General features: G+C 34.5%; 1 protein-coding gene across 1 annotated transcript in view; it reads right to left on the reverse strand.

Annotated features, from left to right (window-relative positions):
- LOC141445316 (uncharacterized) overlaps positions 1-17341 on the reverse strand; it is an 84733-nt gene that overhangs the window by 17098 nt on the left and 50294 nt on the right. Inside the window, exon 2 of the mRNA XM_074111113.1 lies at positions 13027-13389. Within this exon, the coding sequence (XP_073967214.1) occupies positions 13027-13389 (363 nt within the window). The remainder of the gene's footprint in view (positions 1-13026; positions 13390-17341) is intronic.

The raw sequence follows: 17341 nt of genomic DNA on the forward strand, positions 1-17341 counted from the left end.
ACCGGCAACATGCCAAAACGCGTAGGTCTAAATGACTTACACATTAGAGCAAGTTCCAGTTATTATACTTGACTTCTGTGTTAGTGCGTTTAGTTATGTCGTAAGTTAAAGTTATCATTAGGATAAGTTGATGCTCGATTGTCTTCTTTTGACAACTTGACAATGTTCTCATTGCTATAATCAATGATACTAAATTATTTTAAAATAACTGGTTTGTCACTCGAAGGATATCAAATTGTTGGGGGAGGAAAGTTCTAGAGTGGCGATCACGAATCGGTAGACGAAGCGTTGGCAGGTCTACTACTAGGTGGACAGACGGGTTCTCTATCGTTTGCCCGAATTTCATATGCCATAATGTATCGTTTTTCATAATTTCCTTTTGTCATAAAATAAATTATTCCTGAAATAGTATTTCCTTCAAGTAAATATTAAACTAACCTAACCTACACTGCATTCTATAAGATGACATTTTAAAAAATCCTGAAAACAGCACGGTTCTATACATTTTATGGCAAACGTTGGTATGGCAAGTGAAATTCGAGCAAATGAAATTCGGGCAAGTAAAGGTACGTAAGACGGGACTGACGCTATCGCGAGAGTTGTGGCGTTCTAAGGAGAAGGCTTTGGTTCAACAGTGTACGTTTTCCAGCTCAAGATGATGATTATCAAGTTTGTAACCTTTTACACACTTTTACCAGCTTCTCTTTAAACTAAGAGTACCAAAATATATAATCAACGTATTGAACTGATTTAATTGGCAAGAATATATGGAGGCTCGATGCCAATACAATACAAAAGTACTGTATAAAGTTGAAGCATAAAATTTAGTATTTTGTGAATAAAAGCAAAATATATATACGTTGAAAATGTTCACAATCACTGCAAACATCCAAATTTTGTCGTGAATTGATTGAAAATGAATAAAGTTATTTCCTCAGCAACAAGCCGAGAGTAATTAAGTACCATGATTAATTTGATTTAGCGTTGTCTTCGGGCCAACAAACGTAACGAGTTAACTATACTTTAATGTTGAACTTAACTTATTCACCATAACGTAAAACTTTGAACATAACTCTGACTACTCCTTCGGGGCCAAAGTTTGCTGTGTCATGACATTATAGAGACATTATGTAACTTGCAAAAAGTATTTAAACATTGTTTAGATACTAGAAAGTTCGCTGAGTGGACAGTTTAGAATAATAAAGTTTTGTAGACGAGTGAGATTAACTGGTAAATACGCAACAATATCCGTAAAACGGAATAGGGGTCAATGGTTCCTTATAAAGATTTCCATTGTACAGTATTTGAAATTGGTATCATTGAATGATTTGCCCAAAAAAAAAAATTTTTTTTTCATATTATGCAAACCCTATTTCAGTAAAGTTTTAACATCGTATAAAGTATGTCATTAATTAATAGTATAAACTAATTTACTAAAAAAAAAACAATATCGCCTACCATAGTAATCAAAGTAAAAGTCAAAATATCTTTATTCAATTTAGGCTATAACAAGCACTTATGAATGTCAAAAAAATCTACCACCGGTTCGGAAAAACCTCTGTTAAGAAGAATCCGGCAAGAAACTCAACGAGGTAGGTATATATTTTTAAACAGATTTTACAATATTATTAAATGATAATCATAAGTATTTAACACAACTTTATTTTTAACACAGTAGGTTCGCTATTTGAAGGGATCGCTAATGCGGATCGGAATTATTTCCAAATATCCCTGTCCATATCATTAATTTTATAATACGCCTTAGATATTAATGTCTTCTTGACAATAGATCTCAATTTTGTATCTGTTTCATTTATAATATTTTTTGGAATTTTATTATAAAAAAGTATGTTTCCCAGAAACGACTTTTTGGTTTTAGCCAGTCTGTAAGATGGAACTTTAAGCTTCCCTGTTTCTAGTAGCCTTTGGCTTATCGACGTTAGTGGGAAAATCACGTATGTTCTTCCTTACATACATAATTATTTCAAAAACATAAAGTGACATAATATAACAATTATATTAAAAACATGAATCAAGCGGTAAGGTTTCGTGTGCTCTGCCTACCCCATTTGGAAATACAGGCGTCATATTTGTATGTGTGTATTAATTATCCATATGGATACAATTATTCTGTAAGGGCAATATCGATACAAAGGTCAAACCGACAGAGATAGCGAGATATGTAAATTGTAGATGAGTAAAGGTGACGAATAAAGAACACTTCTAAGATGTCTGGCTTTTTAATTAGTATCCCTCTATCATTCGAAATACCTACCTAAAAAAAAACAGCCAAAGATATCTTTACTAAATATTTAACTAGGGTTGACAATATTTTTCGCTTTAATAATCCCACTAATATTATAAATGCGAAAGTTTGTAAGTCGGTCTGTTTGTTTGTTACCTTCAAGTCTAAACCGCTGAACCGATTTAGATGAAATTTGGTATCAGAGAATTTGAATCCCTGGGAAGGACATAGGATAGTTCCCGCGGGATAGTAACGAGCGAATTCTATGCGGACAGAGTCGCTTGCAACAGCTAATTAATTATATTTTTTACTGGGTTATTTCCCTTTTTTTGTACAAGTGACATGTCTATCGCTATAACTACATCTGTGGTTGTAGCTGAGAGCTGGCACGGCATACGGCTTAAACCTTTTTAAACGTTTATCTTCGTACGTGAAGTAGTAGCTTGGAAGCCTTATAAGACATGCTCCGGATACAGACGGCTGTTTAGTCTAAAGTACCTGCTTGCTGTTATTCTTACTTGAAAATGTTTTTAAAAGGCTTTAAAATCGTTCTATAGCTATTCGTATCTACCTCATAAGAACAGTGAACAAAAAGTACAGCTCCCAAAAAAAAATCTATTGAAAATATTATTATAAGTATTCTCAACAAAAACTCATCGCTTAACGCTGGTATTAAAAATGTGTTTTTGCACAATCTTGTTAAGGAAAAATGTAATGGCGGATATAGAACATTGTAAAAAGTCAGTTAAGTTATCATGCATGATTTTTGCCAGTGGTTTTTATTTTATTGCAACTAATTAAGTACTTATACAGAAATTTCAAGGGCACTAACGAAGCTTCTCGCATATGATTAAGATTTATGGCGTTAAATTTTAATTAAAGAAAAAGATTACCATAAAATGAAACCGACTTTAATAACCTTAAAAATAAATTTCTACTAGTTTGAAGTCGGTGCCTCAGCACGAGCCAGCAGGAGTGGAACTATAGTCGTCTACCTCACCTACATACTCGTATGTATTTAGCATCACTCCTGCTGGCTCGTTTTTTTCATAGTTTATAGTGATTTGTAGCCAAAGAGTGCATCTCACAACGATTCCATTAAGCTCAAACACGGCATGGTTATTATTATTTTATAACGAAGTACCGGGTACCTACGGTCTTCATCATCGGGGTCCAGTTCACCAAATGATATTTTGTGAAAGCAAATACTTGATTTGGCGTTAAAAATGCCAAAGTCGCTAATCGCGGTGTGCTTTTTAATTTCGAGTGTTGCCATCGATTTCTCTAGGATTCCATCATCAGATCCTGACATGGTGTCAATGGAACCACCTCGGAAGTATGTCCTTTAGAACAAAAAAAGGATTTTGAAATTCGGCCCACAATTGGCGGAGTAATCGGGTAACAACCATACAAAAAAAAACCCCGAATTAAAGTCGGACGAAAACTGCAAATTTACATACTTTTTTGGTCAATATACATCGCACTATTAGGCACAAGTAGTTACCTGTTTGAGACCGTAGTCAACTAGGAACCCTTATAGTTTCGCCATGTCTGTCCGTATGTCTGTCTGTCTGCGGCTATGCTAAGAGACCGGTAGTACTAGAAAGCTGTAACTTGCCAAGAATATACAAATCTGTCACGCCAACAGTGGTAAAATAAAAAATAAAAAAACTATTTTAGGGTAAGTACCTCCCATAGACGTAAAGTGGGGGTGATTTTTTTTCTCGACTTACCTTATAGTTTGGGGTATCGTTAGATAGGTACCTTATTTAAAACCATTGGGGAGTTGCCTTAACGGTTTTTCGATTCAGTGATCTGTTTGAGAAATATTCAACTTAAAAGTGCAAATTTTCATTAAAGTCGAGCTTCCCTCTTCCCCTCTAAAATCTAATTTGTTGAAATTTAGGATAGTAGTAAGTATATCAAATTTACAAGAAATATTATAACGGATAGATTGCTTGAGAATTAGTAGTAGTTTAAGAGTAAATAGCAGCCTAATGTATTAAATATACGTAAACTTGGAAGATTCCGTACACAATACGAAATCCTTAGAAAAATATTACTTGATTTTTGTAATGGCTACGGAACCCTGTCTTGGGCGTGTCCGACACGCTCTTGGCCGGTTTTTTTTGCATGCTTTCCGCACCGCTGCTTAAATAAGGTTGTTTAAGAAGCTACTGAAACCCCCAAATCAAATGTTTAACCAAGTTTATAACTAGCTTATCTATGCAAATCTTACTTGTAAATTCGCGATGCATAACTTGGTAGTTCGCCGCAGTGGGGTCAGTGCACCCTAAACCGTACCTGCACTAACTCGAAGAAGTTTTGAAGGTCGTGGAATATTAAATCCCGTTTTATAGACGCTCTGCTTCAATTCGGTTTTATGGTCCTTCGATGCCTTTTATTACAGTTCAAACTGCAATAAAATACGTATTGCTTTTATTATATTTGCGGAATGGTTTAAATTTTAAGCTCGTTCTTGAACTTTACAAGAAAAGAAAAGCGTTTTCTTATTTGGCAGCTTGTATTTTCTTCTTATAAACAAGAATTCACGTATCTTTTATAAATCATCTGCAGAAAATGCTTAGTAAAGGGTACACAAGTATTAAAACGTAATAAAAATCTCATTCTCAAAAAGGTAATTTTGTTCTTTTTAACTAGAGATACACTGAAATAATGTTAGCTGAGTAAAATCCTTTTTTTTTGTAGCTCGCTACACATTACTTTTGCTTTACGTTAAATAATGACTAAAACATTAGACAATTTCAGTTAAAAAAAGTAATAACAGCGATTTTATAAAATCTGCTGCCGGAAGTTTATAAACAAATTCAGTACTACTATTGTGAGAATTTATTTTTAATCAAAATATATTATCGCCCAAATTTTACTGGCATTTTGCGTAACAAAGCTTTTTTTATAACCCAAAAGCCTTCGCCTTACAACTGTTTTCGACATAAAAAGAGATGTGAAGCGGATAGCAGATGCTGGCATGTATAAAACTGCTAAGTCCTACAAAAACACAATGGCTTGGTAGAAGGGAGAGACGACTAGCGATTGTTTTACCCAGTTGTATTTGTGTTTTTTTTTTGTTTTATGTTAACTTTATTCTATTTGAGGAATTTAGATCAAAAATTTAAAAAGTCAAAGTTCGTTTATCTGTCTATATTGCAAATAAAACTTTGACACTTGCCTTTGCTAGATGCAGACATTCATACATAATTAAGTTGCTAATAATATTCATACATAATATTTGGATATCAAAGTAAAAAGTACAATACAACACAATACAATGACTTTTTATTGTTGTACACCACAAATAGTAAGCGATACAGAAACAGGTACCATCAGCAAAATAAGTGGTCTATCAATTTTTAAACAAGTTCCTATCAAACGAATATGTCACTAAAGTCGAACTTTCAAGTTGACAGACACGTCTATTGGCATTATTGTTTTATGACATGCAAACGATTATCAACTTTAGGGTGGTAGACCACATATTTGGCTGATGGTACACAGGAGAAAAATTACAAGGTAGCAACAGACGTTCTCTTTCAGGCAATCTTTTAGACAGGTAAGGACTAGATTAAAGCAGGTGGTACATTTTCAGCAGCAGATCAGAATAAAAAAGTAATAAGATACAATACAGAAAAAATTAACAGAAGCATGATATTTACAAATAAAATAAAAAAATATCACGGGACACTTGACACCAATTGACTCAGTCCCAAAGTTAGAAGCTTGTGTTATGGAATACTAGGCAACGTTTAAACTATACTTAAATAACTAGATACATATTTAAAACCCAAGACTCGCAAACAACATTTTTTTTTCATACAAATATCTGCGCCGACCGGGAATCGAACCCGGGACCTCAAGCTCAGTAGTCAGGTTATTTAACCACTGGGATATCCGGCCGTTAAAAAGTTGTATAAAAGTGAGTTTTATTTACTTACGTTTTTTAACTTTTTTTTTTTTTTTACTTTAAGGCACAGACTACTACGGTAGACGACGGTCACACGTTTCATATCGTCTGGAGAGGTTAACGGTTAGCTAACTTGGCAAAATATAAAAGAACCCTGATTTTCAAGTGTGTATGTTTAATGGATGTGTGATTTGTGTGCTCAGTTAAGTAAGTACCTGAAGTAAATTAAAAAGTAAATTTTTCATGTACCATCAACCAAATAAGTGGTCTATCAATTTTCAAACAAGTTCCTATCATATGAATATGTCGCTAAAGTCGAACTTTCAAGTTGACAGACGTCTATTATGGCATTATTGTTTTGTGGCATGCAAACGATTATCAACTTTAGGGTGATTAGACCACATATTTGGCTGACTTTCTGTACTGCTTACTACTTACATTGTGACGTGCGATAAAGAGTAATTTTATTGTTTTGTATTTTTTTTAATTAACATACATTAAGTAACAAATAGTCATTAAATACAAAAAACGATGAAGAATAGAACTAAAACTAACTTAATCTCAACCTAAAAACCTATAAAAATACGGATATATTGATATATTTTATTTTATTGTACCTAATTGTTTTAGACTGCATATGTTATGATTTTTTTTATTGTATAAACCAATAAGCTTTTTTTTATTGATACTTAAAATTGAGTTAATTAGAAGATGCATAAATATTTAATTTGGTTTTAAAAGCTGTTTGTTGTGTTGTCGACAATAGTTTTGCATCTGTGATAGCATTGGATTGAGCTATGGCCTCTGACGCAGTGTCGTGGGTTCGATTTGAGCTCGCATGTCTATTTTTTTTGGGTTCCGTACCCAAACATGGCTGGTCTTTTTTACATCTCAAATGTAACATGAGTTATACGGTGAAGGAAAACATCATAAGGAAACCTGCATACACGAAGAAATTCAGTGGTGTAGGTATATAAAGTTCCCGATATCCGCAGCACTGCGTGGAACTTGCCCAAGCCAACTCAATCTGAGAGGAGGCCTGTGCTCTGCAGTAGGACGTACCTATTTAGACCGAAATGGGTTCCGCAATTTATTTCTGTATTAACTTTATACAATTTACTCACACCGGGACGAAATTTGATAATACACAGTATTTAGAGCTCCAAAATAAATATACAAATCATCAATGAAAAAGGAAGTTATATTTCCAATACAAGTACTCTTAATATCCCACACTTTCATTGTGATGGATCTAGAGTCCCCAAAAGGGACATTTGAGTACGAAAGGATTTTAACCCACGTCACTCATTCGAAACGAGGGTTCTATTTACACAGTTAAATAAATAAAATAATTATCAAAATTTTAATTAATCAAACATCTTCCACTGAAGGCTCTTTACACAATTTATTGTTCACTGTTAACTACTGTTGTCCGAGTTCCTATCTGCGAATAACTTGTCACTTCTCATGTTTTTTAAAGCTCCTTTTTAGTCTCTTTTTAAAGCTCCTTTTTAGTCTCTAGGGATTAAAGTAATTCTTATTAAATTTACGTTGGAAACCCCTAAACAGCCAACACGGTATTTGTGAATGGAGGATTTTTAGGCGTGGAAATAACCTCAAAATAACAACTATCCAAAAACACGATTTAATTCCGTGAAACATAATTAATGATTACGAATATGAATCTATTCAATTATATAAGGGATTAATTCATTTTATAATGCATAGTCCAACTAGTTTTAAAATAGTTTTAAATTTTGAAACTGTTGGCTAAATATACAAGATTTTAAAGCGTCACTTCATAAATAATAAAAGAAAAGAAAAAACCACGCAAAAATTGTATTTTTGTATTTGCCTTTGGAACAGATGGCCTGACATTAGTCGAGTGTACGTTTTTAAAAAGTAATATTATTATAATTTTTAACAAAACATTGTTTTTTTTCCTCGCATTCTAAGTGAAAAGTAGAGTGTTTATTTAACGCGAGACTAAAGAACCATAATGACACGACATATTTAGTTCAAGTTATTTTAGTCCCTTGTTCAACAATTGACTATTTTACCCACAGAAAATGAAATTTACCGAGTAAAAAAATATTTTATGTCTTCTCCGGGGTCTCAAACTATATCTGTACCAAATGTAATTTAAATCGGTTTAAAGGTAAGAGGGAGACAAAGTAATTGTTGCGTTAAGATTGGCTTCCTTAACATTACTTTCATTGTCATTTAACACCAATACCTTACAGTAACCGTACAGTGTGCTACCGGCAGCCAGGTTTTTTTGAAGGGAAGTTAAAGTAACATATTTCTGTAACTTAACCATGACATTGATTTAATGAGGCTATCGTTTTTTGTCTCACTAGATGGCGCACTGTAGCGTGAGGTTTTTAAGTATGGCTTTCAAAGTCTGTTATTACGGGCGTGAAAACAAAGTTTAGATTAAAATCATATTTAATACACCTTAAAACCGTACCATAAAAATATTGACCATGCCACAGTGTTGCATAGTCCCCGTTTTGTTCGGAAAAAAGGGAGGACAAAGGTTTCCGAAAGACAAAACTGTCAGACATTCATTGCCCCGGAACGCATATTTGCTATAATTAATTTCAGATATTGGAAATTATTCACAAATTTATTCTAATTACAAATAAACCCGCGTAGCTCACCCAAAAACTATGAGATTTGACATTTCGGAGACCTCACGCTACACTAGCGCCTCTAGTGGCGAATTCATACGCGATAGCCCTCATTAAGTAAGAAATTAAAATTCAGACTTTGTTAACTTTCTAACAAAATTATAATTGCCAGCAATGTACAGTAAAGTAAATTAACAAGTAATAATCAAAGTATCTGTCGGCTGTCATTTACACTTACTTGTCAATTTACTTTGCTGTACATTGCTGGCAATTATACTCGTAGTTAAGCCGTGGTGGCCTAGTGGTTTGACCTATCGCCTCTCAAACAGAGGGTCGTGGGTTCGAACCCCGGCTCGCACCTCTGAGTTTTTCCAAATTCATGTGCGGAATTACATTTGAAATTTACCACGAGCTTTGCGGTGAAGGAAAACATCGTGAGGAAACCTGTACAAACCTGCGAAGCAATTCAATGGTGCGTGTGAAGTTCCCAATCCGCACTGGGCCCGCGTGGGAACTATGGCCCAAGCCCTCTTGTTCTGAGAGGAGGCCTGTGCCCAGCAGTGGGACGTATATAGGCTGGGATGATGATGATGATACTCGAAGTTTTGTTAAAAAGTTAACCAAGTCTGAATTTTAGTATATCAATTAAATTAATGTCATGTTTGAGTTACAGAAATACGTTACTTTAAACTCCCTTAAAAAAGCCTGGCTGCCAGTAACACACTATACTATATTTCAAGGCACTTGATGAAGGTATTATTTTTGTCTCTTGCAACATTGAGCCCCAGCAAGTAAAACACGAAATAACCGAGCAAGTTTACTATGATAAATATGTGAACACGTGTACAACAAAAATTACTTACGTACCTTTATGTTTCAAAAATGGTTTCCGTATATTATTATTTTATTAATATAAGCCGACGTTTAGCAGACAGATCTAGCGTTTGAAATGTTATTTGAGAAAAAAGTTGTCTGCTTTGTTTTAACATGAAAAGTAAGCCATGCGTGAAAGTAAAATGTTTTTCGATCGAAAGTGTTTGTTTTCTTCGCCACGCCTTATAAGATTCTCTTGAGGTAAATACCCGGGAAAATGATAACAGGTAAAGTGCATTTTAACACAACATATTAAGATATACGAACACAAAGCTTTTTTTTTATAATCTAGAAATATAAATAAATAAATAAATGAATTTATGAATCTGACATTTTAATTTTATTGTTTAAATTGTTATATTATTTCTTGTTTTATTTTATTGTTTTACATTGACATTTAAATTGTTACTCAATTATTGCTTAATCTTGACATATCCTTGACATTTATTCTTTATAAATATACATTTCAATGTGTTTTCAGTCTGACGATCCCTTGAGGAGAACCAGTCTAATTTTAATTGTTTACATCACATGACATGCTTAGAATTTTATTTTTTTAATTATTACTATCATATTACCTTGACGATTTCAATACAAATTCTTATAACTGACATTTATGTAAATTATAATGTAATGATGTATTGAATGAATAAATAAACTAAACTAAACTATATATAAGTACTTTAGAATCATCATCATCAGCCAAGCGTCCACTCAAAATTAAAGGTCACGTCAAATAGTTATATTGTCGCAAACTCCTTGGAGGTTTGTACTGTTTGGTGTTGTTGTAAAGTTCTTTTATGTGTTAAATGTCATTATTGTTTGTTTTAAGTTGTCATATTGCTTGTGTTACTTTCGGTTTGCTTTTTAATTACAGTCCATTCATGCATTTCATATATATGTTGTATATGTTCTTAATCCACGTTCGACGTCTGTGGTCTATGGATGGTTAGTGTTTTACTGTTTTGCTGTTTAAATTAGTTGCATTGTATGTTTTGGTTTCATGCATTATTTTTTAAAATTAGTTTTGTATTTTGATATTGTTGTTTTTTGTAAGTTAATTTTTGTCGCCTTCCGTGACGTCACCAAGCGGTCAAAGCGGAAGACCACCGTTGGCCTACACGGCGGGGCGGGGTCGCTTCGGGTATACATAATACTTATTTTTATGTTTATACTATTTTTTTTTATGTCTTTTTATTATGTTTTTATGTAATGTGCGAGAAACGAATAAAATATTTATAATCTATTCTATTCTAATTTATATGTTGTTGGTTTTCGTACAATTCTCATGGCATGTTTATCAATAAAGTTTGTCGGACATAAACTAAAAGTAACACAAGTTACACTGTAAATTGTTTTTTTAAACTTTCTATCCAAACACACGATTTTTTTTGTTTAGCATAAGTGTTCCCAACGTTTAGGCAGCATGTATTTTTATATGTGCAAAAGTAGGTAATGTAATAAGAGAAAGTTTTCCAACGTTCCCTCACCGGATAGAGCGTGATAAATATTTTGTACATAAGTTCTTGAATGGGTAGGACCGTACTTTGGCCGAGCCCGAGGTTGCTCTAGAGCGAGTTATAGCTATTTTCGACCTAACCTTATTTTAAGAGATGAGGTCCAAGGTCGTTGTCAGAAAGGGACTGAATTCTAAAATAAAAACCGGCCAAGAGCGTGTCGGAATAGGGCACGCCCGAAATAGGGTTACGTAGCCATTACAAAAGAATTAAGTAATAGTTTTCTAAGGATTTCGTATTTTATACGGAATATTCCAAGTTTAGGTATATATTTATACCTGCTGCTATTTACTCTTAAACTAGTAATAATTCTCAAGCAAACTTAGCCATTATAGTTTTCCTTGAAAGTTTGATATACTTACTACCATCCTGAATTTTTTCATTTTTTTCCACCCACCTGTTTAGATTTTAAAGGTGGCGAGGGGGGGGGACGCTCGATTTTATTGAAAATTTGCACATTAAAGTTGAATATTTCGCAAACATATCACTGAATCGAAAAAACGTCCTAGCAAACCCATAATTATTTTAAAAGACCTATCCAACGATACCCTATACTATAGGGTTAGATGAGAAAAAAAAATCACCCTCACTTTACGTCTATGGGAGGTATCCTAAAAAAAAATTTTTTTTTTTTTTTTATTGTACCATTTTGTCGGCATAGTTTACATATATATCCGTGCAAAATTACAGTTTTCTAGCATTGATAGTCCCTGAGAAAAGCCGCGGACGGACAGACAGACAGACATGGCGAAACTATAAGGGTTCCGTTTTTGGCATTTTGGCTCCGGAACCTTAAAAATATGGAATGAATTTGCTACTTTTTGAGATGCAAATAAACAATGTATGGAATTAAATTCGAATTTTATTCCAGCTAATCTGTCGTGATTTTTTTGTATTTCATCGATTTTTTAAAATAGAACGCATGACTGAAGTGGACATCGAAAAAGTGTAACTAGGCCTCCCGCAAGATGGATGTACGATTTGGTAAAGATCTTGAGACTCCATTGGCTTCAAGTAGCACAGACTCATCTTCAGAAATATCCTTTGGGAAGGATTGGGAGGATCCACTAAATAGTTTGGCTAATATGACGATGATGACAGGTACTATTCTTTTATTGGTTAAATAGTATCTGATTGATCCAAGTATACACAAAAATCAATCGAATTAGGTTAACGCAGCAGTTAAAGCAACAGTAGACATACATTTGATCGAAACAATACAACCATAGAGTAATTTTTTACCCGACTGCAAGAAGAGGTATTGTTTTTCGCGCGTATCTTGTATGTATGTATGTAATATTCTTTATTACCGCATATCTCCCAAGCCGCTGTACGGATTTAGACAATTAAGGTATCATTAGAATCGTCCCTGCAACTCAAGTGTCCTTAGATAGGTGACGTTAAAAAAAAAAACATGGCGGCTGTGAGATGCCAATAAAATGGGGTCTACAAATTTTTTTTTTCTAATAATTTCTATAAAGTCAAGAGCTTATCATAAGGATCTCAAAAAACTATGTCATGACTGTTTTATAGTAAATGATATGCGTTAAAATGTTACTACAAAATATTAAAAACTGAAATGAAGACTATTATAATCGTATATCGATTTACGTAATTATAAAGATACCTTCTCATATCATTAAAAAGAAATAAACATAGAAATGGGCGGCCAACGAGATGGACGGACGACGTGTTTGAACCCGCAGGTTCACGGTGGATGCAAGCCGCTTCCAACCGAAGCAACTGAAGGTCTATGGGGGAGGCCTGTATCCAACAGCGGTCGTCTTACGGCTGACATGATCATGATGATGAAAGCTAGAAATTCAGACTACTTACCAAAAACAATCATCTGTTTTGTCCTCTGATCCTCCTCCATGAAAGTAGAAACTACACATGTGTAGTCTCCAGAAATGTCAGTATTTGGTTTTACTATTCTTAGAGCTCTGTGCATCCTCAGCGGATCAGTGGACGCTCTGTATGTCAAGTCTACCCTACTCCTTAAAATACCCAAATCTTGGGGTTTTTGCGACGGTATCCACTGGTAAACCGGCCGCGTTTTATTCCTAAAGAACCACTTCACTACCAGTCCTGATGTGTCGTTGCCGTATGTGTAATCACAGTCTAGTATAACAGCGTCCTGAACGCCATATTGAATTATTTCAGGCACCACCACTTTCACTATTTTTAACGCGTTCAGATCTGAAACAAATTAAAGTTTGGTTAGCTTTTATTCACAGCACTATAGGTTGTAGTTGTCTTATGTTTTTCTCGCACTTTTTATTAAAACTGACAAAACTGTAAATTTTGCTTCTTTTTGTGTCCGGCAAATGGGACTGTTAAAGTGACGATACATTTAGGCATTTATTTGTATATGCGAACGTGGAGGTATCATACTTAGGTATCTTTAACAACATCGAATTTGGCAGAATCATTGCTAAAACAGAAAAAGCTACCTATTTGAAAAAATAATTGGTTGTAATTAAACATAAATACAACAACAAGCGCTTAGGAATAATGAAGTAGGTTTTTATCAGTTTAAAACAGATAACGCTAATAGCGAAATACAAGTCTAATTTATGTAAATTTATTCCAGGCTCTAAAAGATAAATTTCAACAATATGTATTTCTATTTATTCAGTATCTTTGATCTCTTAGTACGATCATAATAGTAACTTTTCTACGGGATGGCATTACAAAAAATCACAAGCTTTTATAGAGCATTTTATTTTACCACCCATTATTTTGTCAAGGAGTTTAGCTTAAGGTAACTGCCAAGTTTCATGTCAATTTGACCTCAAAAAGCAGGTTTTTATTACCAAGTATTAGATTTAAAATATAATTTCAAATTGAACTACCTAGTAAAAGAGTGTTAATAAAGAACACCATATACACACACATATACCCTCTTTTATTTACAAATGTTGATTTGACATTCTTTTTATTGTTTTTAGGCCCTCCGGGCAGGTCATGTAAACATTGCCCCCTGCCCATACCACTTGGGACAAAGTAGGACGTCTAAATTTTGGCAAACTAAGCAGATCCTCATTTCTAGTGCCAAGATATAGTTATAAACAGTTTCATTAATGTTCATATTTTGCCGCTAAACTGTCGTATTTGGTACTACTTTACCTGTAGTATAGGATTTGAAGACACTAACTATAAAGCATATCATTATTTAGACATCATTAGGCCTCCGTTGTCTCTTCCCTTCTTTTCTCAAAGGAAACATGTCGGATTGGCGAAAAGAAATTATTTCCCGTTCATTTTCATGAGAGAGACACGCCCTGACATCGACAACGTCACGTAAGCCCGATGCTTTATCAAATCGCAATATTTGAGGCTGGCAGTAGCAACAACGGGTAACGGTTTCAGCGTTTATTTTCAGATATATGTTTAGTGTACAATAACAAATTCGTTATTTTGCGACTCAAATATTTTTGAACCTAGAAAGTGTGAGCGTGCTTTCATCATCATCACCATCATTAACCTACTCGTAGCATACTAAAGCTCAGGGTTTTTTTTTTTTGTTTTTACTAGAAATTAAGAATACTTACTCGTATCTAAGTGACGACCGGATGGCCAAGTGGTTAGAGAACCTGACTACGACACCGGAGGTCCCGGTTTCAATTCCCGGTCGGGGCAGATATTTGTATGAATAATACGAACAAACATGTTATCGGGTCTTGGATGTTAAATATGTATTTAAGTGAGCATTTATCTATATGTTTATCCGTTGCCTAGTGTCCATATTACAAGCTTTGCTTAGTTTGGGATTAGGACAATTTTGGTGTCAGGTGTCCCATGATATATTTAGGGGCTGTTTCACCATCCATTGATTAGTGTTAACTGGCGGTTAGGTGTGATGCCGTCTCTATTTGTTTTGTTCAAATAGACGGAGACGGCATCACATTTAACCGTCGGTTAACGCTAATCAATGGATGGTGAAACAGCCCCTTATACTAGTATTTTATTTTACTCGTAAGTTATCTTACAATTAGTAAAAAGTAAGCCGTGGTAGTCTAGTGGTCTGCCTATGGCCTATCAAGTAGAGGGTCGTGGATTCAAATCCAGGCTCGCACTTCTTGAGTATTTCGGAATTAATGTGCGGAATTGAATTTGAAATTTAATACGAGTGAAGGAAAACATCGTGAGAAAACCCGTACAACCTGTGAAACAATTCCATAGTTCGTGTAAAGTTTTCCATCCGCACTGGGTCATGCAAGCTGAGATGATGATAATGATGACATGCCCTTGAAACACGTTAGTACAATATTTCTTATTTATACTAAAAACGTAAACAACAATTTTCAATTAATAGAGACACATTACCGAAAACTTTGTGTTCCAAGAAATCCCTTTTAAGCTAATCCGAATCCATCAGTCTTGTCCCTAAAATCATTAATATTTATGCAATTCTCAAGTCAACGATGTTGGGAGCTAATTTGAATTCATCCTCAGTGAAGGCAGGCATGACATGGTCGACTTTCAGCTCGAAGCGCAAGGAGTTTCCATTTTAAGACATTAAGTTTTTAAATGTGTTTCAGTATTGGCAAAAGAAATGTGTACGTCATTATCAGACGAAAAAACGTACACTGTTGAACAAAAGCCTCCCTCCTAGAACGCCACAATCCCACTCTTCACTTGCATCCACCGGTTGTCCGCCACTCTCACGATGTCGGCCACTCGAGAACTTTTCTCCCCTAACGGTTGTCTGTTCTTGGATGTGTAAATATATTCAGCGGTACAAAATTTGGCCCAGCCTTCATACAAAATCAACGATTCTGCATTCATTTGAGGGCCAGATTTTTTCCCGCTCGGTATATTTTTCATAATTTATGAAATTGCACTATTTTGATATCACGTTAAAAATTTGACTAGTAACTTGGCGAATTCCAAAAACAACACAAAAACTAAAACAGTTTCATCTTGTTTTGGTGAACACTCTGTTGTAAAGCTATTATATTAGGTATAAGAAAAATATTAAATATGCAATAGTCAATATGTATAGTTTACAGATGAATTTGTATTCTTATTTGCACGCTTGTTTGCAGGTTCAGTATGCATGTCCATGCATAACTTAAGACCTGTTAGTAGACCTGTAACCGTATTCTTGCAAATAAATTATTTCTAATTTATTGAATCAGGCGTTACTTTGCGGAGGTCCATATCAATGAACTACAAAATATAATATAATAATATAAAAATCAAGTTAGTTTTGAAGGACGGTTAAAAAATTTATTAATAATTTGTGGGTAGTTTTGTTTTGTTTCATAAAACGTATGTGGGTACTTGGGGAGTTACAATGACAAGTTAAAACGGTGGTTGTGGTTCGTTAGTCTAACAACTGGTAGCATGGTGTACGGTTGTGTGGTGCTCTGGTTGAGTTCGAAACGCGTCAGTATTGTGTGGTGGTGGTGATAGATGGGTTTGTGTGATTTGTGTGTGTTCTTACAGTGTGGAGGTGGAGGAACTGCATGAACACGCATATTTTGCATAAGCTTAGCTATAGTAAGGTCGCGGGTGAGCAAGGAAATTCTTTAAGTTATTTCTATTCTAAAAGTACTTAATCGAGCTGCTATTTGGCCTGAAGCAATCAAGTAAAATTTAAAGAAGCAACACGCAAACTCTACTGTAATTCGCGATCTGATTACACAATCTCTTTAACTTCTCTACCCATTTTCTTCTATCAAGCTTAAAAAAACAGTTTGAGCTCAACAAATAAAATTAAAAACCTCAAACGTCGCCATATTTACACACGGATCTTTTTAATAGTCAAACACTCGGGATTCTCATGAGACGTCAAAATCTCGCTAACGAGTGGAATCCACTAAGTGTCAGCACCCGACTGAGTCTGTTCTGAAGGCAGATAGCGAAGGTGCGGTTTTATCTCCAGGGGGCATTGTGACGGTAAGATAACGTCAGCTAGAAATTTAAATCATGAATTTGAAATCACGTTTTTGGTGAACACTTTTGATTGCATCACGCTTTGAAATGAATGCTTCTTCTAAAACTTATATTGTATTGCACTCGACTTTACCCGCGGTTTTCGAAATCCAGCACACTTTAAGACAGTTAAATTTAAATTCTGGGATTTTATTAAATTCTTGTGGGACAGCTCAAAAAATACGTGATTTTCATCGCTATTTCATTT

This window comes from Choristoneura fumiferana, chromosome 2 (assembly GCF_025370935.1).
Source record: "Choristoneura fumiferana chromosome 2, NRCan_CFum_1, whole genome shotgun sequence".
NCBI classification, from domain to species: Eukaryota; Metazoa; Arthropoda; class Insecta; order Lepidoptera; family Tortricidae; genus Choristoneura; species Choristoneura fumiferana.